The sequence below is a fragment of the Spea bombifrons genome, chromosome 5, assembly GCF_027358695.1.
Source record: "Spea bombifrons isolate aSpeBom1 chromosome 5, aSpeBom1.2.pri, whole genome shotgun sequence".
NCBI classification, from domain to species: Eukaryota; Metazoa; Chordata; class Amphibia; order Anura; family Pelobatidae; genus Spea; species Spea bombifrons.
The window spans coordinates 42,553,328-42,577,435 of record NC_071091.1 but is presented as its reverse complement, the minus strand read 5'-3'; the positions used below and the strand labels follow the sequence as shown (position 1 = coordinate 42,577,435).

At 42.6% G+C, this 24,108-nt stretch overlaps 1 protein-coding gene, 1 long non-coding RNA gene and 1 other non-coding gene across 3 annotated transcripts in view; 1 reads left to right on the top strand and 2 right to left on the bottom strand.

The window, feature by feature from the left end:
- The window catches only part of ADCY1 (adenylate cyclase 1), an 854,652-nt gene that overhangs the window by 681,706 nt on the left and 148,838 nt on the right, over positions 1-24,108 (bottom strand). The window contains exon 4 of the mRNA XM_053467783.1: positions 23,759-23,870. Coding sequence (XP_053323758.1) covers positions 23,759-23,870 — 112 coding nt within the window. The remainder of the gene's footprint in view (positions 1-23,758; positions 23,871-24,108) is intronic.
- Positions 4,963-5,184, top strand: LOC128497625 (uncharacterized). The gene is made up of 2 exons (XR_008354336.1): positions 4,963-5,043; positions 5,121-5,184. It is a non-coding gene; the product is annotated as an uncharacterized LOC128497625 (long non-coding RNA).
- LOC128498560 (small nucleolar RNA SNORA35) lies at positions 5,774-5,903 on the bottom strand. Its single transcript, XR_008354775.1, has one exon. It is a non-coding gene; the product is annotated as a small nucleolar RNA SNORA35 (small nucleolar RNA).

Below are 24,108 nucleotides of genomic sequence, written 5' to 3'. Positions count from 1 at the left end.
ATACCGTGTTCGGATTGAATGGGTTTGTTAAAAACTAAAAAAATAAAATTTTAGTGCAATGCTTAGGGCAGACTGGCACTAAAATGGTTAAATAAAAAGTGTTAAAATGCCCCAAGTAAAACACTTTGGGATGTCATCTTTCAAAAAATATATACTTTTGCTTAGCAGTTTTTCTTTTTCTGGCCGCTATTGGGGCGCAACTTCCAGGATACCACATTTAAAAAAAATCTTGTTTAGAAACAGAGATGCACATCATTCATATTTCCAAGTGCCGAAATAAATGAAAATACCAGGCATATGAGGTGTTTCCAAAAACAGGACAAATACCCGGTCCTGAAGGGGTTAAGGGTCTCCACGAGCAAATTCTATAAGCATTCCTCTTTATGCCATGAGCAGGGCTTCCCGTACAGATCCTCAGTGTTGTCTGGGGTTGTCCAGGTGTTTTATGAGCTAGTGTTACGCAGGTCTAGAAATAATATATATATATATATAATATAATATATATTTGTTTACAATGTCGGGGGAGATCGAGAGACTGAAGCTAGACTTCATATCGAGATTGACTGGTATGTTTATTTTTTTCATGCATATAAGCTTTAATAGCCATTCTATGTTACACTTTGCTTAATTTTGGATTTATTTAATTTCTTGATCTTTAATAAATAAGTAACTATAATTGAACTCTCAGTCCTTTCTTAAAATTGTGATCACGACTTCATTTATTGAATGTGAGCCCTATCCACACGTATAAAATTGAGATTAGGTAACTTATCACTTAGGGTGGAGAATAACCTCTTCTTAAGACATTACATGGGAGGAAAGGTGTGAACCTATCACAATTGGCACCTAACGTGGGGCATGGAATTCAATTTTTTTATATTACCCAGATATATTTATACCGCGGTCCTCTTACATGTCAATATCATGGCTCTTAATGCCAGAGGAGGCCCCTGCAGGTGACCAATAGAGTTGCTTCCACGGCCCTTTAACCCCTGACGGCGAACCTCCCGTTATCTACGCAGCATCGCAGGGGTTAACGGAAGCGGAAATCCGTAGGTTCGCCAGCAGGAGTTAAAAAGGTTGTGCGAGTGAGCCTATTGGTCGCCTGCAGGGGCCTCCTCTGGCATCAACCAATTGGTTGATGCCAGAGGAGGCCCCTGCAGGCGACCAATAGAGTCGCTTGCACGGCCTTTTAACCCCTGACAGCAAACTTACGGATTTCCGCTTCTGTTGACCCCTGCGACTCTGCATATATACGGTAGGCTAGATGGGGAAGGGACCAGGGAGATTAGTAGACTAAGACGAACACGAAGATTTTTGGTGTTGTGTGTCTTCGTCTACGTTTTGCCGCCTACATGTTCGTATGTTCCGTATTCTGGCTTAACAACGAAAAACTACTTTTTTCTACCAAATAAACCTACTTAAGAAGACTTAGAAGCTGTGGTCTTGAGTGCTCTTTGGTTCTGAAAAAGTTTAGATTTTTAAGACAAACGAATATATCTAACAATGTCCTATTGAGGAATGTTGTGAAAAGGTCCCAGAAATGAAAAATATATTGTCACGGAGCTGGCTAGTCCGACCGACTACCTCCGCTGACTTGTGCTCCCTTAGCCCGGGACACCAACCTTTCCCTGGTTCCCCAGTCACTAGCTGAGACTCAGTGTAGGGTAAAACCAAACAAGGACAGATTTATTTCTATCCAGCAAAACACACATTAACATAAAACAAGATATTGGCATACAAACCGCCCCCTTAATCTGCCTCCCAGAGACAACAGCGGCAGTAACGGGATAAACAATACAATAGGGTCCCAACCTCCACTATCTATTGCTGGCCAAAACCAGTTCCAGGGATGGCCGGGGTAAATGTCTGTAGTAGTGGAACTGGGGGAAGGGGACAACACATTAATGCACCATGGGGTGGGGGGGCTGATATTAAATTAAAACAATGGCGGTCACTCCCTGGTTGCAGATCCTGTCTGTCTGACAGAGATAATCCCTTCAGCCAGTGATGGGATGATATACTGCTGGGGGTAGCCACAGAAGTCGTTACAAGCCCAGGGCCCATAGTCAATGGGGAGGAGGCTGGCTGTCAAACCTCTCCAGTGGTCCCAGTGATGAAGGGTTCCGTCACATATATATATACATACTCTTTCAGGCAAGGATTTAACTAGTGAAGGGGCATCCACTACTAGACAGAACAAGGAGGGAAAAATAAATGGTCACGCTTGTCTGATTCAAGGATACAGGAACCCCAAAAGTTGTAAGTTTAAACATTGAAGTTGAGAAGTGTAAGATTTCTGCACAGAATGCTGCAGCTTTATGTGTAAGCAGCCAGCAGACTTTGCAGGAAAATTAGGAATTACGTAGTGCAAATGAGCGGCTTACTCAGAGGCTGAAGGATGCAGAGGGGGAGATTAGGACTCTTGCAATTTGCAGTAAGAGGGAGGCTGGTTATATGCATTGCACAGCTATAAGTAACAAGTTAAATGTACAGCTACATAAAAGAAATGGTGTTGTGGCTGCAGTTAAACTGTTAGAAAATGATGTGAATGAAATAGATGGGCAAGGTTTAGATGAGAAGTAATGCTAATCATAAAATGATCTGAAATCACTGCAAAATGATTGCAAAGCCTGTGTCTGTATTAAACCCCCCCGCATCAGAGACAGTTGTATCAGAGCAGGCTCCCACAGAAATGTCAAGGACCCATAGGCAAAAGGGAAGCCGTTAGATGTTTTGCATGTGTTAAAGTAGGACATTTTGTCAAAAATTGCCACTCTCGCTCTGCTAAAGGACACCATGTTCAGGAAAGACCCATAGTTGATAGCTGGAGGCAAGGAGATAAAAGTTGTTTTATTATACTAGGTGAGGATCTCAGGGAAGAGGTAATGGTGTTAGGGAAGACTGCATCAAGCTTTGCATTCCCTACCATGTTATTAAGGCACAGAAAGAAAGAGTTGAAAAAGAGAATAATAGGCTTCAGTGTAAAGTAGCAGCAGTAGCAGCGGGCTGGGCCGGGGGGCAGGGGGGCAATTGCCCCCCAGGCCGCCCTGAATCTACATTAAACGGCCGCGCCGCAGCCCATTTAAGCGGCCGATTCAGCCACACCAGCGCCAGCAGCATCCCCGCTAGGCCGGCCGAATTGGCCGGCACACCGAAATGCCATTGCAGCCGATGTGGCTGTGACTCTTAAAGCGGCCAGCGTGTCTTACGACCGCTTTAAGAGTCACAGCCACATCGGCTGCAATGGTTAATCATTAAGCGGCCGTAAGACACGCTGGCTTTAAAATCATTAAGCGGCCAGCGTGCCTGCACAGTGCCGCCCAGTGTCCTGTGTGACTCCGCCCCCTTGAGCGGCACGTCACATCATCAATGTGATGGGCCGCTCAAGGGGGCGGAGTCACACGGAACAGCTCCTCGTGACAGCTAGAAGAGCACACTGGAGCACAGCAGCAGTGAAGGATGGCAGCAAAAACGTAAGTATTAAAAATATAAAAAAAATAGTTGGGGTAATAGGCGGAAGGGGAGCCATATTCAAAGGGGGGGACTGCATTGGGACAACAATTAAATGCAAAATGGGGGTGGCTAGGGGGTATAAGTACACAACAGGGTGGTTGAGGCACCACATAAATCAATACACAAAGGTGGGGGGTGGGGGGCTGGGTTCAAATTACATGGGTCAGTCATTAACAATGCAAAGGGGGGCATCAATACACAAGGGAGGGGGCTGGCTGGGGACATCACATAAATCAATACACAAGGGTGTTGGGGCATAATGTACAAAGGGGGCTGGCTGTGGGCACAAAGCCACATGGGGCAATACACAAGGGTGTGGGGGGGGAATACATTAAAACCAAAGGGTGTGTTTGTCGGTGTGGCAGAGCCTGTCCTGGTGTGTGTGTTTGGATGTCGGTGTTGCAGAGCTTGTACTGGTGTCAGGGCAGGCTGTTTGGGGACAAAATTGGCTCACCCTGGGCTGTTTGGGGACCAAGTTGGCTCACTCTGGACTGTAATTTGTTAATGTTATCTTGGTGCTGGTCAGGTTCTATGTGGGCAGTGTGGACACCAGGGCTAGCTTTGGGGGTGTGCATCCTGTGATCTACACCTGTAATTTAGGGGGTTCTATCTATACCTTTAATGCTTAGTTGTTATGTGATTTCCAGTTGATCTGTACCTGCAAAGCTGGGTTTGTGTGTTATTCTGCTATGCTATGTTTGCATACATTATTTATGTATACCTGCAAATACAGAGTTTGTATTTCTTATTCAGTTGATCTATACATGCACGTGCTGTTCACATGTGTTGTTTATTTGATCTATACCTGAACTACCGGGAGTAAGTAAACAGAGGTGTGGCTTAGTGAATGAGGGACAAAGGGACTCTGGGGATAATTACAGGCAGGGGCCCAAGGGTCCAATTTTTCCATATTTAAATTTTATTTTGTTACAAAGATTAGATTGTAAGCTTGCGAGCAGGGCTCTCTCCACCAAATGTATCGGTTTGTCTTAGTCTGTCAATTCTTGTCTTGTCATATCCCTTGAATTTATGTATTGTATTAAGCGCTGCGTAAACTGTTGGCGCTATATAAATAAAAGATAATAATAATAATAATAATAAAAAGATTAGCTGTTTTTCAATGTATTAAACATCATTTTTTTTTTTACTCCCAGTCCCATCACATTATATCAATATGCGTTAGAAAATCAGGAAAAGATGGGCATGTATAGTGGGCTGATTCAGTGGCGCAACGGGCCTCTTGACTAGACTTGCCCCCCAGGCCTTAGGCGGCCAGCCCTCCCCTGAGTAACAGTATATATGAAGGAACTGGACATTATAAAGACAGAAGTGTCCAGAATAAAAATAATGTTAGGAAACAAAAAGATAGCTAAATCAGAAGAAAACTAGTGTGCTCTTCTAGATTTGTGTTCATTTGTTGTTGTAAATATGGTGCTAATCTATTTGTTTAACCCCTTCGTGACAAAGGCTGATTTTACTTTTTGTACCCTTCGTGACAATGGCTGTTTTATCGTTTCTGCGGTGTTTGTGTTTAGCTGTAATTTTCTCTTAATCCATTTACTAAACCCACACAAGTTATATATTGTTTTTTTCAGGACAAGAAGGGCTTTCTTCAGACACCAAAATTTTTTTCATATGATGTAATTTCCTATAATAAAAATAATAAAATATGACGAAAAAATTGAAAAAAAAAACACATTTTCTCACTTTTATTTGAAAAATCTTTTATTCATCATAAAAAACTACTGAAAAAACCTGCTAAATAGATTCTACTATTTGACCCGAGTTTAGAAATACCCAATGTTTTTATGTTTTTTTGCTTTCTTCTACACGTTATGGGGCAATAAGTACAAGTAGCGTTTTGCTAATTCAAAACCATTTTTCTCTGAATCTGGTAATTCTGTCTCTATGTGGTATTTGGGGCATCTTTGATGCCAGCAAATTAAATTTACCCCACCAAACCATATATTTTTGAAAACTAGACACCCCAGGGTATTTTAGATGCTGATAGTTTAACCCTTTCCATGCACTAATCCTACCACCAACCTTTGTCAAGGTTTGGGATAGTAATTGTTTTTGGTGTTTTTTTCACATACTTTGTACTTCAGGTGTGAAATTACAGCTCCAGCAACATCTCCTGAGTACATTGATACCCCACATGAATGGGTTTGTCAGATTGTTTGGGGGCAAAAGGGCCACATTTGGAACATGAGCAATTCAAATTCAGTAGGAATTTTACAGCTGGGTAAAGAAAAATGCTTGTACCCAACTATCAGTAGGGACAGGTTACAAGAAAGCCTGGCCTATCTCCAAGAAGGGATTTGATCTAGCACCTTAAGTGGTCCCTCATGCCACGGAATGGACACAGGGTTCACTTGACAGTGCAAATAAAAACGCTTGAAAATGGTGGAGCAAATAAAAGCTAAAAAACAGTAAATGCAACAAAAAATTAAAAAAAAAATACAAAAATGGAGCAGGAACAAAAAAAAATTAAAAATAGGAAACTGTGTGATACAGCTTGAAGCAGTCACCGACACAGAGTGCAGGTTTTCCAGGGCAATCTGGACAGTAAAATGTGGTGTCCTTTCTTTGCCCCCTGCTGTAGCATACCCTGCATCTCTTTTGGGGATTCTGCTTCTTTGCTGTAGGGGGGATTTTAAAAATAAAATGGGTAGCCCCAATTCTGTTGGTTCCCATCACTACTTGGGGACTAGGTGCATCACGGTACAAGATACCTGAAATTACTTCGAGCTGAAACTGCAAAAAAGACAGCTTCAGCCCAGTGTCTGCTTTTTTGTGCAGCAAAAAAAGCGTTATAGGTTGCAATTTGCATTAGATAAATTGCAACCTTCTTGTACCAGGCCTTTGTCTTCCTCATAATGAGGTAGGGCTGTAGGAGTTGATCTGACAGATCAACTCCACCCATGTGCTTGTTATAGGCCCTGATGCACACTGGCTTTCTAGTGACCCCAGCTCTGCCACGGACAGAAACCTCCACGGTTCTTTCATCATGGATGGTGCTCAGCATGCACACCTCTTTTCTGTCCTTGAACTTCAATGCCAAAAGCTCCTCTTGGCGTAGAGCTGAGGTCTCCCCCTTTCCTAGCCGGGTTCGTACCAGGCGTTGTGGGAAACCCAAGCGGTTCTTTTTTATAGAACCGCAAGCTACCGTATCGAAACAATACAGCAGCTTGAACAAAGGGACGCTTTTATAGAAGTTATCTACATACAAGTGGTAGCCTTTGTTCATAAGGGGGAATATTAGGTCCCAAACAATCTTGGCACTGGTGCCCAGATGATCTGGGCAACCTGGAGGGTCAAGGTAGCTATCCTTACCCTCGTATACCCGGAAGGCATGAGTATATCCTGTCTCGCTCTCGCAGAGCTTATACACCTTCACTCCATACCTGGAGCGCTTGGAAGGAATATACTGCTTGAATCCCAACCTTCCTTTATATTTCATTAGGGATTCATCCACGCAGATATTCTTTCCAGGTGTATAAACCTCTGGAAACCTGGCAGCGAGATGGGTAATCAGGGGGCGGATTTTGTACAGCCTATCAAACTGGGGGTCCTCCTTAGGGGGGCACAGGCTGTTGTCGCTAAAATGCATGAAACGAAGAATCATTTCATACCTTTGCCTAGTTATAGTTTGGGCAAAAATGGGGGTACTAAAGATGGGGCTGGTGCTCCAGTAGGAGTGGATGGAGGGCTTTTTTATAATGCCCATTAACATTGTGAGTGCCCAGAATTTAAGAAATTCTGGCACGTCAATGGGAGTCCATGGCTGTTTTGCCCAAAAAGAATTAGGGCTAGCAGCACGGTGCTGCTGGGCATAAATGTTTGTTTGTGTGACAATGTCTCCCAAGAACAAAGAAAAAAACAAATTGCAGTGGAGTGAATCCTGTAACATCAATATTGATGCCAGGAATTCCAGAAAAAGGAGGGATAGCTGGCTTGTACCTATTAGGCGCTACCCATGCCTCTGGTGCACTGCCACGACTACGTGTGGCAGGCGTCCTAACAGCCACAGATACATCACTAGATGTATCTGTGAACTGACCAACGTCAAAATCTGACGCTGTATCAGTGGCCTCAGAATCTGTGGCCAAAAAGGCATACGCCTCCTCAGCCGTATACCGCTGCATGGTAAGAATTGCAGCAAAAATAGTGGGGAAGGAAAGGGTTAATGGCTATAATAAAAAATAAAAAAAAAACTAAAAAAAAGTAAAAAAACCTAAAAAAAGAAAAAAAATGTAAAAAAAAAAAAAAAACCCAAAAACAATTGCCACTATGCAAGATCACTGTTTATGCAGTGATCAATGGCAATGAAGGGGTTAATATTATATGGGTGGCTCTTATAAGAGCCTTTGGATCAATATATATATATTTTTATTAGGGAATACCTGAAATACCAGAACACACCGATCTGTCTCTCTCCCTCACTAGAAGCAAGTGAAGGAGGGGGGCAGATCCAATACTGATCAAAGGCAATGTTTAGAAAACATTGCCTTTGATTTATCAAATCATGATCACTCTTATGAGTGATCTGACCACTAGGGGTGTTATTCACTGGATGTCCATGACATCCAGCAACACCCCCCCCCGATGATGTCAGCAGGCTCCGCCCCCCGGCTTGATGGGCGCCGCCATCTTGAAACACCGCGTGTGTTTCGAAGACACCGGCACCGGGAAGGTAAGTTGAGCATTTAGGAAGCGATCGCGAGTCGCTTCCTTTGCTAAACAGGTGTTGCAAAGATGCCTCGATACTGAGGCATCTTAGCAACACCAGCTAAGCAAAGGAAGCTGTCACGAACGCACTCTACTCCAAGCGTGCGCGTGACTTGGTTATGGTGGTAAAAGGGTTAAAATTCACTATCTGTCTGCACTAGACCGAAAATAGCGATAAAAATACAAATATCCACCCTTACTACCACCCGCACTTAACTATAATGATATAACAAATATCAAAATAACGCTGCCACCACCAAGACAATTTAGAAATGGAGTGTCTTGGTACCCCAAATGAATCAGACTATAAAAACCCACACAGTATATTTTAACACAATAATTATGTGATTTAAAATTACCAATAAAACGGTCTACTCAGGTAACGTGAGTCTTTACCAGACAAAGGCAGAACTTAATAAAGGAATATTTATTATGAATACAAAAAATCACAGTGCATACAAAAAAAGATGATAAACAGATTTACACCAAACAGATAAAATAAAAATGAGAAAATTACAGAAAACCTAACTACTCACTGAATGGTCAAGTAACAGTTTTTCTGTCCGTAGGGCTCCGGCAAGGAAAGATGGCGACTTACTCAAAATTAGATCTTGGCCCCTAGTAAGCACAATGACCCATCTTCTCTTGTTAATTTTATACTCTTTCCCAGTTCATCTCGAGTTTCCAAGCCGGCCCAGAGGTGGTATAAGCGGAGGGAAGGTGTACCATAAGTGACCTCCCCCTTGTGTGGTGGAAACATATCCGTCAGCATAACTAATTTTTATTTTATTGTCCCTCCTGTGCTCGCCACAGCAATAATTCATGCATTTATGAATTTATTGTAAATTGTGAAGTCCATAGATATGTCACACTTGCTACATATGACTGAACATCATAGACCTCACAATTCCTTCCAAACCGTTTATGTTGCGCCGCCATGTTTGTACACTTTTTGTAGGGTGCGCTTTCCCCGTTCTAGGTGTGCACACAAGGAGGTATGATAGTGAATCTATGAGTTATTATTGATATGTGTTGGATATGACCTGGATATGAGATGGTTTTCCTGACTGCTAGTGGTCACTTAGCATATCAAAGAATCCAGTATCTATGAGGGGATACAGGCATATGGTCGTCTACATTTGAACCTAGACAAAACGGCAGCTCCACTGCAGGACCTAACACCCCGTAGAAGGCCCCGGTTGGAGTCCGAGCTTCAAAGGACAAATTTATCTCACAAGACCTTTTGGCACCACATGCCTGTACAATCAAATTAACCCCTCTTATACTGAGATTGGCCATACCATCTCTACCAGGTATCAAGTCCATGTATGCACTACACAAGTTGGTGTGACACCTCCCCCAAATAAGATGGTGGCCCAGAGATTAAGCCACAAGCTTATCTCTGCGCCTACCTACTCTTTCCCTGTGTAACAGTTTCCGGCTAAGATAAAGTATTTCTTTGGGAAAACCCACCCTACAGAAGGTACTTTTCAAAGCATCGGCTACGTTGTCTGCTCTGTTACAGGATAAGGCCATGGTCTCAGGGTACCCAGGGGCATAGTCCATCCCCTTAGTAACAGATTGGTTCTCCATGCAGCTCGGTATAGCTACAAGCCCCAACAAATCTACTTGATGGGTGGCTAGGGTGTCTCGCCCTGGCTTCCCAAACCATGAAGGCCCTTCGTAAGGGATAACAGAATGGTCACCAGTTTCACCCTCTCCCTTGTGTCCTGACTTCGTAGTCCCACAGAATACAGGCACAGGTGCACAAAAGCCCTCTCTTTGTCCCCTATTCTGCTGCCAGGTTACCACAGCTATGGTTGAAACATCTGTCACTCCACCTGTTCCACTCCAAGGATGCATTCATACAGGACCCTGGGAACCAGCTAATCCTGACACAGAGGGACATTCACTCACCCTCTGCCCTTCTTCACAGGGTGGCCCCCTCACATTTTCACACAGCACCTCAAACATCCCTGGTTCTGGCACAGAGTCACTCTGCCCTCCCTCCCAGTGATGCAAAACCTTCAAATTCTCAAACAGCACCTCAAACATTCTGGGATCTGGCACAGACGGACATTCACTCGTTCTCTGCCCTTCTTCACAGTCGGGTGGTCCTCTCACACTTTCACAAAACACCTCAGACATTCCTGGTTCTGGCACAGATTCAATCTGCCCTCCCTCCCAGTGATGCGAAACCTCCACATTCTCACTTGGCACCTCAGACACCCCTGGTTCTGGCACAGATTTGCTCTGCCCTCCCTCCCAGTGATGCAAGACCTCCACATTCTTACACGGCACCTCAGACACCCCTGGTTCTGGCACAGATTCGCTCTGCCCTCCCTCCCAGTGATGCAAAACCTCCACACTCTTACACGCCACCTCATATATCCCTGGTTCTGGCACAGATTCGCTCTGCCCTCCCTCCCAGTGATGCAGAACCTCCACACTTCCACACGGTACCTCAGACATTCTGGGTTCTAGCACAGGCAGACATGCACAACCTTTCTGCCCACTCTCCCCATGAGGCTGCCCTGGTACATTTTTATACACTGCCCTTTCTATGGTAGGGCCCCTAGAAGACCTGGATAAATCAAAAGTATCATCCTCCGGCATATATTTTGACAACAGCCTACCCAAATCAGTACCCAGTAACACATTAGTAGGAATGTTATCTGATACCCCCACATCTCTTACACCCTTCCCTGCTCCCCAATCCAAAAATACTCGTGCCATTGGCACTGCATGACGTACTCCCCCAATTCCCCGCACTGTTAAGGTCTTGCCAGGAATAAAGTCCTCAGAGCTCACTAGCTCTGGACGCACAAGAGTCACTTCTGCCCCCGTGTCTCTGAGCCCCACAGTTACCTTGTTTCCCACAGTGACAGGTTGCATATTCACATTGGGGGTGTTCTCAGCGCTGGAGACGAACAACACCGAAGATGGCGATTCTGACGGGTGACCCGCTCCTGTGGATGGCGTAGGATTTCTTTTTTCCGGGCAAGTTGCGCTAATGTGCCCCACTTTATTACAAATAAAACACCTGCGGCTATCCCGATACGTAGAAATGGCACTAACTCCCGTAGAAAAACCTCTGCTCCGGTCCGATTGTGCTCGGTTAGCAGTGTAGAAATCCGCCAGCTCACCCGCTTTCCATGCTGTTTTGGGCTCCCGGTCCAGCAGCCATTCTTGTACATTGGCTGGGCACAGCTGCAAAAACTGTTCCTTGATGATCAGATCTTCCAAGCTTTCTAAGGTTGTAATCTCCAGCCCTCTAATCCACTGCCGGAACGCCGTCGTCAGGTGTCCCACAACTGCAGTGTAGCTCTCGGTGGAATGCTTCTGCAAAGTCCGGAATTTCTTTCGGTACACCTCAGGGGTAAGGTTGTACCGTCTCTGCAGTGCAGCCTTAATTGCCTCATAGTCCTGGTCAGATTCTGCTGGTAGCTCTGCAAATGCTTCCAGCGCAGGACCTCTGAGACCAGGGGTGAGGTACTTTGCCCACTGGTCCTTTGGTAATTGGTACTGCCGGCAAACCTTTTCAAAACTGCGCAGAAAGACATCCAGATCCCCATCTTTGTCCAACGTGGGAAAATTCTCTGCACGTGGTTTGGGTGCATAATAGTCTCTTGAAACCACACTGATAGGTGAGGCACTTAACCTCTCCAACTCTGCCAGTTTTAGTTCATGCTCTCTTGCCGCCTGGCGCTCTGCAGCTTCCCTCTCTCTCTCGGCCTGGCGCTCTGCAGCTTCTCTCTCTTGATATTTAAGGATAAGCTGCAGTCTGAGGTTTGCATCTGTTGAGTCCACGTATTTGAAAACAGTTTGTAGATAAGAGTCCAAGGGACCTCCAGATCTTGGCACGTCACCGACATCAGCTGCAGGTATCTCCCGTGTGACCATGCCTCCCTCAGGAGTGTTTGCAGCATCACTTTGCGCTGCTTGTTGCATATCATAGTCCACAAGCGCTTGAATAAATTCGTCCTTTGATTTTCCCCGGATGGGAATACATTGTTCACGACAACGTTGCTCCAGAGCACTCTTGGACTGTGTTTGGTATTCCATTTATCACACCGGCCCAAACAAATGATAGCAAAAGAAAAGAAAACAAAGAGGGGGGGGGGGACTGTTGAGGTGTAAATATACTAAGTATGCACTGAGTTCAGCCTTTGGAAATTGAGAGACAATTTCTTTTTAGTGTCTGGATTAACTAGCAAATCCAGCAACACTGAAATCTGGTACCGAAAAAGATGGAAAATCTTTTTAACTATCCCACCGCTGCCACCAATTTGTCACGAACGCACTCTACTCCAAGCGTGCGCGTGACTTGGTTCTGGTGGTAAAAGGGTTAAAATTCACTATCTGTCTGCACTAGACCGAAAATAGCGATAAAAATACAAATATCCACCCTTACTACCACCCGCACTTAACTATAATGATATAACAAATATCAAAATAACGCTGCCACCACCAAGACAATTTAGAAATGGAGTGTCTTGGTACCCCAAATGAATCAGACTATAAAAACCCACACAGTATATTTTAACACAATAATTATGTGATTTAAAATTACCAATAAAACGGTCTACTCAGGTAACGTGAGTCTTTACCAGACAAAGGCAGAACTTAATAAAGGAATATTTATTATGAATACAAAAAATCACAGTGCATACAAAAAAAGATGATAAACAGATTTACACCAAACAGATAAAATAAAAATGAGAAAATTACAGAAAACCTAACTACTCACTGAATGGTCAAGTAACAGTTTTTCTGTCCGTAGGGCTCCGGCAAGGAAAGATGGCGACTTACTCAAAATTAGATCTTGGCCCCTAGTAAGCACAATGACCCATCTTCTCTTGTTAATTTTATACTCTTTCCCAGTTCATCTCGAGTTTCCAAGCCGGCCCAGAGGTGGTATAAGCGGAGGGAAGGTGTACCATAAGTGACCTCCCCCTTGTGTGGTGGAAACATATCTGTCAGCATAACTAATTTTTATTTTATTGTCCCTCCTGTGCTCGCCACAGCAATAATTCATGCATTTATGAATTTATTGTAAATTGTGAAGTCCATAGATATGTCACACTTGCTACATATGACTGAACATCATAGACCTCACAATTCCTTCCAAACCGTTTATGTTGCGCCGCCATGTTTGTACACTTTTTGTAGGGTGCGCTTTCCCCGTTCTAGGTGTGCACACAAGGAGGTATGATAGTGAATCTATGAGTTATTATTGATATGTGTTGGATATGACCTGGATATGAGATGGTTTTCCTGACTGCTAGTGGTCACTTAGCATATCAAAGAATCCAGTATCTATGAGGGGATACAGGCATATGGTCGTCTACATTTGAACCTAGACAAAACGGCAGCTCCACTGCAGGACCTAACACCCCGTAGAAGGCCCCGGTTGGAGTCCGAGCTTCAAAGGACAAATTTATCTCACAAGACCTTTTGGCACCACATGCCTGTACAATCAAATTAACCCCTCTTATACTGAAATTGGCCATACCATCTCTACCAGGTATCAAGTCCATGTATGCACTACACAAGTTGGTGTGACAGAAGCGACTCGCGATCGCTTCCTAAACCCGTTTTTCGGCGGCGGGCGCCGCCATGTTTGAAAGACGTGCAGTCTTTCAAACATGTTTTTTTTTGCTCCTAGGAGCGATCGGGGGGGGCGGGAATGTTTTTTTGGTGTTGCTCAATGCCTCGATGTCGAGGCATTAGAGCAACCCCGTTTGAGTGAAAAAATCGATCACGGATCGATTTTTTCACCCGTTTAAAGACGTGCCGGTCCTGGCACGTCAATTGTCATAATCGTCACGATTTTCAGTGACGTGTCCGGACCGGCAATTGTCATCAAGGGGTTAAAGTATTTGGTTTTCAGAAAAATAAGAGATGATACTAAATGAAAAAAGAAAGGAGACAAACCTGTGAGAAGATCGGGAGATTAACATGTGCGATTTCTTGCAGGAAATTTACATTTTCCAAAATATTAACCCCTTCCAGACCGGGACCTACCTGGTACTTCCTGGTCACATGTCACCCCAAAAAACCATCATCCCAAAACCCCCCCCCCACATCGCCACAATCGTGGTGATCACGGGGGCGCTGCTGTCTGCCCAGGAGTGATTCTGTAGGCTGAAAATGCGATTGCAGGAAAACCTGCAATCGCGTTTTCAGCTGCCATAGGCAGCTTCAGGAAAGGAGGTTGAGTGTTGATTGGGTCCCCATACAAGTGTGGGGACCTGACACAACTTCCACCTACTGCCTGATCGCTCCATGAGAGCGACAGTGCAGCATTAACCTCTTCAATGCTGCGATTGTGGCATTTTAGGGGTTAATTCCCGTTTTGTGCAGGGCTCTGCTGCTGGTGGTCTGCCTGGAAGCCCAGACAGAACAGCAACAGCAAAAACGAGCCCCCACAAGCCCTTTGATCACTCCTGTAGGCATGGAAGCCTACAGGAGTGATCAAAGAGACTCCGTGCAATCGCTGGTCTATAGACCATCAATTGCGTCCCAGCTGCCAGAGGCAGCTTCAGGGACGGGCAAGAGGGTTCTTCGGTCTCCACATGAGTGTGGAGACCAGCCCCAACCCTCCCCTGCTGCCTGATCGCTTAATGAGAGCGACAGTGCAGCGCTAACTCCTTCAATGCCGCAATGTGTATGACACAATTGCGGCATTGCAGGGGTTAACATTTGTCACAACAAGCTTGTGGGGACTAAATATCAGTCAATGCTGTGCTCCAATGGAGTTAAAAAAATTATCAAAAAAAAATAACAGCACTCACCTGAAAGTCCAGGGCGCTTCCAGGTCAAATGCTGTGAGTTTAGTAAGTCGCCTGATGATGATCAGATCACTCTTGGCCAATAGGGGTGATCTGATCATTATGGCAGCCCCTGGATGACCCTTAGAAAGAGAGGGGGGTCATCTAGGGTAATTGTGGAAAAAAAATATTAATAAAAAAAAATACATCATTATTACCTGATCACTTGTCGGTGACATTTTAAGTCACTGATTATTGATCGGTCTCCCTGGTCAATGTCAGTGGCCTAAACTATTATTGTGGCACTAACAAGCCTGAAAACTGTCAAAATTACCCTAGTTGAGCACCTTGACTTGTCTACTGTTCATAAACATATACTTTTATGGGGTAATTTAAATTGGGGGGCTTCCAAAATGTTCTAAGTGGGATATGGGCCCAGTAAACCAATTTCTGAAAATTCCAAATTTGAAAACTAAAATGCGCATGTTCCAGTTGTGCCCTCATAGCTACCTCAAAAAATGCATGACCCATACATGTGAGGCCTTGTTGGAACCGGGGGATGTTGGTGAACACAACTTGGTGTATTTTTCTGCAGTTGCACATATTCTATACAAAATATAATATGAAATCTAAAGCAACATTGCAACATATGCAATATATATATATATATATATATATATATATATATATATATATATAATACCTCAGAATTTGGCAGCAATTGGCGATAAAATCCCTGTTTGAAAAGTGTCAAAATGACCCTAGCTGTACACCTTGACTTTTCTACCGTTCATAAACATATAGTTTTGGGGGGATAATCAGTATCTGTGACAACTATTGCAGTTATTAGCCTATCAAGCCAAATTTTAAATTTGAAATTACATTTTAAAAACATGATGTATGCCTTGCAATATTTGCCCTATACTGGTCAAAATAGATGAAAATCCTGGCCATATTGGGTGGTTTCCAAATCAGGACAAGTTAATGAATATATTTTGGATAATTTTTCAATGTGTGTACAATTTGTATGTATACAAAACTGTACAAAAATGTGTTTTTTTCATTTTCCCCACTTTTTCCAGTTTATTTCAAACAAAACAATGTACTACCCAGCTTAATATGATTTCAAATGAAAGTCCTACTTGTGCTGAAAAAAACAATATAGGATTTGTGTGGATGCACTAATTGATAAGAGAGAAATTACAGTTGAAGAAAGACATAGCAAAAACACAAAAACGGCTCCGGTCTTTTAGCGCCACCTTAGTATCAAAATCCCGGTCCTGAAGGGGTTAATAAAGGACCTTAATATCTATTTTTCTTAAGGTTAATCCTCTAAATTCGTTTAGTACAGTCAGGTGGGCCAAATTTCCTATTATTTTTGTTTTATTAGTTTAGGACGCCTGCACTGCCAGCTACAGATATGTTGTTATTTTTTATGTTTGTTGCTGGATTAACCCCTTAAGGACCAGGCTGTGTTTTACCTTTTGTACCATTGGGACCGAGGCTGTTTTAACACTTTTGCGGTGTTCGTGTTTAGATGTAATTTTCTCTTCACTCATTTAGTGAACCCACACAAATTATATGTTGTTTTTTTCAGGACAAGGAGGGCTTTCTTACCAGATACCATTGTTTTAATCATATTATCTAATTTCCCATAAAAAAAATAATAAAATATGATGAAAAATGTAAAAAAAAACACATTTTCTGACTTTTACCCCAAAAATCTTTTACTCATCCAAAAAAGCTAATGAAAAAAACTACTAAATATATTCTACTATTTGTCCTGAGTTTAGAAATACCCAATGTTTTTATGTTTTTTTGCTTTTTTCTGCACGTTATGGAGCATTAAGTACAGGTAGCGTTTTGCTATTTCAAAACCATTTTTTCCAAATCTGGTAATTCCTCCCCCCATGTGCCATTTCGGGTATCTTTGAAGCCGGCCAATGCAATTTACCCCATCAAATCATATATCTTTGAAAACTAGACACCCCAAGGTATTTCAAATGCTAGTATTTTAACCCTTTCCATGCATGAGATTCTACCACCAGCCTCAGCCACACTTTGTGTTAGTATTTTTTTGGTATTTTTTTTTACACAAATTGTACTTTGGGTATACATTTATAGCTCCAGGTGTACGTCACTATCAAACAACACCCTAATATGTGTTCAATAACATCTCTCGAGTACAGTGATACCACCCATGCATGGGTTTGACTGCTGTTTGGGGATAAAAGGCCACATTTGGGAAGTGCGCTTTTTTTCCCCTATTTTGGTCAGTCTGTGCCTATGCCCTATCTTTGAGCCTGGCCACTACAATTTACCTCATAAAACCATATATTTTTAAAAACTAGACACCCCAAGGTACTTAAAATGGTAGTATTTAACCCTTTCCATGCATCAGATTCTACCACCAGCCTTTGCCACACTTTGTGGTAGTATTTTTTTTTGTATTTTTTTCACACAAATTGTACTTTGGGTATAAATTTATAGCTCCAGGTATACGTCACTATCAAACAACACCCTAATATGTGTTCAGGAACATCTCCCGAGTTCAGTCATACCCCACATGTATGGGTTTGTCTGGTGTTTGAGGTTAAAATGCCACATTTTGGAAGTGCGCTTTTTTTTCCCCCATTTCGGTCAGTCTGTGCCTATGCCCTATCTTTGAGCCCGGCCACTCCAATTTACCCCATCAAACCATTCATTTTTTTAAAGTAGACACCCCTTGGGTATTTGAAATGCTTTTTATTTAAATTTTTCCACGTCAGGATTTTTGGGAAGATACAGCGCTAATTTTAGCACTTGCTCATAATAATAAACTTTATTTTTTTATTTTATTTATTTTACTCTTTTTGGACTTTTTTTTTTACATTTTGCTGGAACTGGATAGTTCCTCTAAAGCATAATAATTTTTAAATGTTACCATGTTTTTTTAAGCTTTTTCTTTTTTTCCTTTTTTTTTTTTAATTTTTTTATTTATTTTTTTAATATTTTACTAATCACATAGTGATTAGAAAGCTGGGCTCCATTGACTTGTATGGTTGAATGCAGTACCTGTATTCAACCTGCAAGTGGAGCCAGAGTTCTCTAGAGGGTCTGGAGACCGTCTAGCCAACTTTTAAACCTTTATTATTTTTTTTCCCGGGCCGCCGCCATCTTACGGATGGTGAAGACTGCGTGCAGCTGCGGCTGTGACCGCTCTCCGGAGCGGTCACAGTCCATCAAGAGGTAAGTGTTTGGTGTCGCTGGATGCCTCCTGATCGAGGCATTCCAGCGACACCATTGAAGTTTAGGAGGTGATCGTTGATCGCCTCCTAAACGCTTTTAAAACGGGCGTCCGCCGCCATACAATGTATGGCGGCTGTTGACGCCCCGGGGAGGGGCCAGACATGGCCCATCATGCCGATCTCGGTGTTGCTGAATGCCTCGACATCGAGGCATTACAGCAACACCGTTTAAGCTTAGAAAGTGATCGTTGATCACTTTCTAAGCTTGTTTAAGTCTGATGACGTGTCAGGTACGTCATAGGTCGTTAAGTGACCGTTTTGCATGACGTTCCTGACCCGGCAATGGACGTTAAGGGGTTAAATAATTGTAAAGTCATAGATTAGATGAATTGTTGCCAATATGAGATTTATATTTTGATCACAGTGGAGAGATGTGATTGTGTAACATTATTGTTGGTCTTCAGCAGTATATATTTTTGTTTTGTTTTAATGTTTTGTTACAAACTTAATATAGCCTCAATCTGATTTTTATTCATATTTCTGAATGGCAACACACTTTTCAGATTTTATTTTATATAGATTGCATGCTGCCAAGTCATATAGTCTGACATTGTGAATGTAATGGTAGCATTCAATCTCCTTTTTGTTCTCTCTCCATCTTGATAGAGATTGTTGAAAATTAATGTTCTTAATATTTTAGTATCTGTTATGTATGTTTTGTGTATTTTATATGTTTACAATGTTTTAGATGACCATTTGTAAAGCCGGATATTAATGCTGAGACAAGAATGATAAGAGAACCACTAGTAATTTGGGCAAGATAACTATACACACTTTCTGTGTAGAGTATCTTTTATTTTTCAGAAGCCATGGGCCTATTAACAAATTATCAAACTCCCTCAAGGGCTGAAACACAAACCCACTCCAGCTATACAGGTTTCAATAAACATGCACAAACACTAGCATCACCACTACACACCATCAATAAACCAAGTTTCTCTCTTGTGTGGTCTCTTCAATACACTGTGTAAGCGAACAGCAAAGGGAATGCTGTTGGTTTAAAAATACACCAGATGTCAAGGTGGGCAGAGGCCTAAAACAAGGCATGCGATTTGAAGGTTAAAGGAACCTATGGTGGGAGCAGTGTTGTGGCACAGGTACCTGAGTGATCGGAGTGGAAGCAAATGGTTGCCAATTCTGTGAGGTTAATGGAAGGGTAAAGATATGGCTGAAGGAATTCAAACTATTGTTGAAATATTATAACTGTGAGTGCCTCTATGATTCGTCTAAATTATGCCTCACAGTACCCTAAATGTTAAATATCTGTGGTTGTCAGGTCACTTGTGTCTCAGTGAAAACATACTATGTTTCAACACACACATGTGTAAGGTCATTTGCACTACAAAGGGTTTGGAACAAAGGCTCCAACAGAGATGGGATACCAGCCAGGGGGTCAGACAGCTGAAGTAGAAGATGTTTTTTTAACATAGATGTGTGTATTTTCACATAGACTGTTTATCTCTAATTGGGTCATACAGGAAATCTTTGGAAAGAGGGGTCGGGTGAACCACTTTCTGGGAGGTACAAGGATTTCTGGAATGACTAGCAGGGCCGGACTGGGACTGGAAAGCAGCCCTGGAAAAATTTGGAGACCAGCCCCATATAGTTTATCTCACGGTCGCGCTCTTTAACCACACGCACCCCTTATACACACCCGAGTCACACTATTCGCCATTCTTTTTATCTCATTATTTGTATTAAAATGCCAGAAAGCAAAAGTGTTAAAAGACCCTAATAAATGAAATACATTACACATAATGGGATCAAAACATTTACTACTGCGAACATTTTAGATGAAAAAGTTCAGTGGAACAAAACACTGATCACATTATTCTTCACGATATTCTGGTAAGAAACTTTTGTTTCTTTATTAATTCATGTAGACTATTTTTTTCATATTTAATAAAAGCTATGATTGAGACATGTTTTTTTTTTTTTTCCTTTTATTTGCCAACCTACCCCCGAGTTATGCACATCTGCCCCCAGGCTTGCCACTCTGCCCCCTGATATGCCTTCTAACCCCCTATATGCCACTCTGCCTCCAGAAATGCCTTATACCCCCTATATGCCACTCTGTCCCATGATATGCCTTTTAACCCCCTGTATGCCACTCTGCCATATAGGGGTCAAAAGGCATATCATGGGACAGAGCGGCATATAGGGGGTATAAGGCATTCCTGGAGGCAGAGTGGCATAAAGGGGGTTAAAAGGCATATCATGGGGCACTCTGCCTCCTGAAAAGCCTTATGCCCTCCTATATGCCACTCTGCCTCCCCAATATGCTTTATACCCTCCTATATGCCACTCTGCCCCGTGATATGCCTTTTAACCCCCCTTTTGCCACTATACCTCCAGATATGCCTTTTGACCTCCTCTATGTCACTCTGCATCCAGAAATGCCTTATACCCCTATATGCCACTCTGTCTCATAATATGCCTTCTAACCTCCTATATGCCACTCTGCCATATAGGGGGTTAAAAGGCATATCATGGGACAGAGTGGCATATAGGGGGTATAAGGCATTTCTGGAGGCAGAGTGGCATAAAGGGGGTTAAAAGGCATATCATGGGGCACTCTGCCTCCAGAAAAGCCTTATGCCCCCCTATATGCCACTCTGTCCCATGATATGCCTTTTAACCCCCATATGCCACTCTGCCTCCCTGATATGCCTCAACCCTCCTATATGCCCCTCTGCCCCGTGATATGCCTTTAACCCCCTTTTTGCCACTATACCTCCAGATATGCCTTTTGACCTCCTATATGTCACTCTGCATCCAGAAATGCCTTATACCCCTATATGCCACTCTGTCCCATGATATGCCTTTTAACCCCCTATATGGCAGAGTGGCATATAGGGGGTTAGAAGGCATATCATGGGACAGAGTGGCATATATGGGTATAAGGCATTTCTGGAGGCAGAGTGGCATAAAGGGGGTTAAAAGGCATATCATGGGGCACTCTGCCTCCAAAAAAGCCTTATGTTCCCCTATATGCCACTCTGTCCCATCATATGCCTTTTAATCCCCTATATGTCACTCTGCATCCAGAAATGTCTTATACCCATATATGCCACTCTGGCATATAGGGGGTTAAAAGGCATATCATGGGACAGAGTGGCATATAGGGGGGTAAAAGGCATTTCTGGAGGCAGAGTGGCATATAGGGGGACACACTTACATACACACACATGCCGATTTATTTTGTTTTTAACACATTCAAAAAAATATTATACATTTTGTACAAAAAAATACATTACTTTACTCACCTTCTACTTCTCTTGACTTCCGTCCTCTGATCTCTTCTCTCTAATGACAGGATGTCACTGACCTGACATCCAGTCTGAGTGCGAGGGGGCGGAGCTTCCACCCCTCACGCTGCTCCCATCACTATGCAGCCATTAGACTGCTGGGAATGTAATCTGAACGGCCGATGCGTGCTGATGCCCCCGGCCGGAGCTACTTTAACACTTTTTTTTTATTTATATGGTAAGCTGGATCGGCTTGCCATATAAAGTAAAAAAAAAAAAGTATTAAAGCAGCGCCGGCCGGCGGCATCAGCACGCATCGGCCGTTCAGATTACATTCCCAGCAGTCTGATGGCTGCATAGTGATGGGAGCAGCGTGAGGGGTGAAAGGTCAGTGCGAGGGGGCGGAGCTTTCACCCCTCACGCTGCTCCCATCACTAAGCGGCCATCGCACACGGCTGCTGGGTGCCGATGCGGCCGGCCGGTGATGCTGTAATACATTTTTAAAATTTAATATGGCAAGCCGGACCAGCTTGCCATATTAAATTAAGAAAAAAGTATTATAGTAGCGCCGGCCGGCCGCATCAGCACCCAGCGGCCGCTCAGGTCCCAGCCCGCCCCTGGTCCCAGCCCACGGACCTGCCGGCCCACCGGGAAATTTCCCGGTATCCCGGTGGGCCAGTCCGGCCCTGATGACTAGTTAGGGGCTGCAATAGTCAGAAGAGTCTTAGAAAAGAGAGCGCAGTGAACAGAAGTGTTCTGGGTCAGGAGACTCAGAACGAAGCTGCGCAAGATGGCGTCTAGAAGAAGTCTGTGAGATGAGAGCGGTTTCCTAAGAATGTGCTTGAGAATCCCTTTTGTTTTGTATTATTATCAAATGTTTTCTGTACGTATATGTTTTATAACCTGTAACAATGACCTAATTCAATATAAATATCCATTTTTCTATACGCTTGCATTTGTGCTTTATTCTTCACACATTCCCTAAAAGAATAACCCTGTCATAATTTCTTACGGTCCCCCGCTTCTTCACAGCGTCTGCTGCTTTGAGTCCCCCCCTTCTTCTCAGGTAAGTGACACATAAGATGTTTTTTGTTTTTTATTATTTTGTTTTTTATTATTGTGGCATAAGATTAGAATATTTTGGTTATTCTGTGAAAACAATTCAGCAACTTGGCCTTGGTGGTAATTTTCCTCTCTTTACTTTTTTCTGATATGCAGTGATAGGTCTAGATATATATATATATATATATATCTAGACCTATCACTGCATATCAGAAAAAAGTAAAGAGAGGAAAAAAAAAATATATATATATATATATATATATATAGCTATTTTCATTTACAATGTTGGGGCAGATTGAGAGACTGAAGCTAGGGTGCGGCCTATAATCGGATGCAGCTTATATTCGAGCCAATATGGTACTTGTTGAACCCTTTTCAATTTTTGGTGTACCCATACAAGTAGTTTTTTTCCAAGTAGGGCCATCTTTTGCAATTACAGAAAGACCTAAAACAGTGTAACTGTGGGGTTTGGGGCTAGCAATTTTGTAATTATGTTTTATTAATTCCTACCTCTAATGCTAGGGTTACATGTGGCAGCACTTAAGTTCAAACAGTAAAGATGCCATACCTTTTTCCTGTTATGTAGTTTTTTTTTGTTTCCTCCCAGTGTCTGATGACTCAAGTCTTCACCTTAAAATAACAGCCTTTTTAAAAGTGTTATTCCAATGTCTATTTTGAGCCAGAAATAGGCTTTATCATATATTGCCGGACTCTTCCATAGCAGACCAAGCCAACTAGTGCATATCCATCAGTGGGGATCATACTACCAAAGCACATCAAACTGGAGCAGATTTATGAGCTCCAAATATTGTAAGTGCATTTATTTTTGTTATTTTTAAGAAATCACGAACATACTACACTAAATCGTGTTCCTATTTCCTCTTATCATTACATATTTATCCACTACTACCAAGATTTGAGAATTTCTACCACTATTCATGACCTAAAAATAGAAACTCTGGTTTGGTTTGGTTTGTCCATGCTGCCTTCCTACAAAAAATATCTAGTGCTTAGAAACCTAATATTTTGTATTAATCAATTTGTTATCCAGGTTTGATATTAATATAAAACTTTTTATATTCACTTTTTTAAAAAAAAAAAAAAAACATACATGATACTATAAAACATGAAATAATCTTACTGTGGCCAGTTCATCAAATTTTCCAAACAATTCATTGAGCAGCTTAACAAGCTCTTGTGCAGTACACTGGGATGCCAGACTTGTAAATCCAACAATATCAGCAAATAAAATGCTAAAACAGAACACAAAAAGAGAGATATTACAATGGTACACATTTACATTGTTTTAATTACACATCTACAAAACATCAGAACAATGAAAACATAATAGATATTGTGACTGAACATCAGGCCCAGACTGGGACAAAAAATAGGTCCGGGCATTTAAGACTGAGCAGCCCATTTTTATTTATTTATTGTTAAAGCCCACCCTTCATGTACCATCTTCGCATTTCCCCAAATCACTTAAAC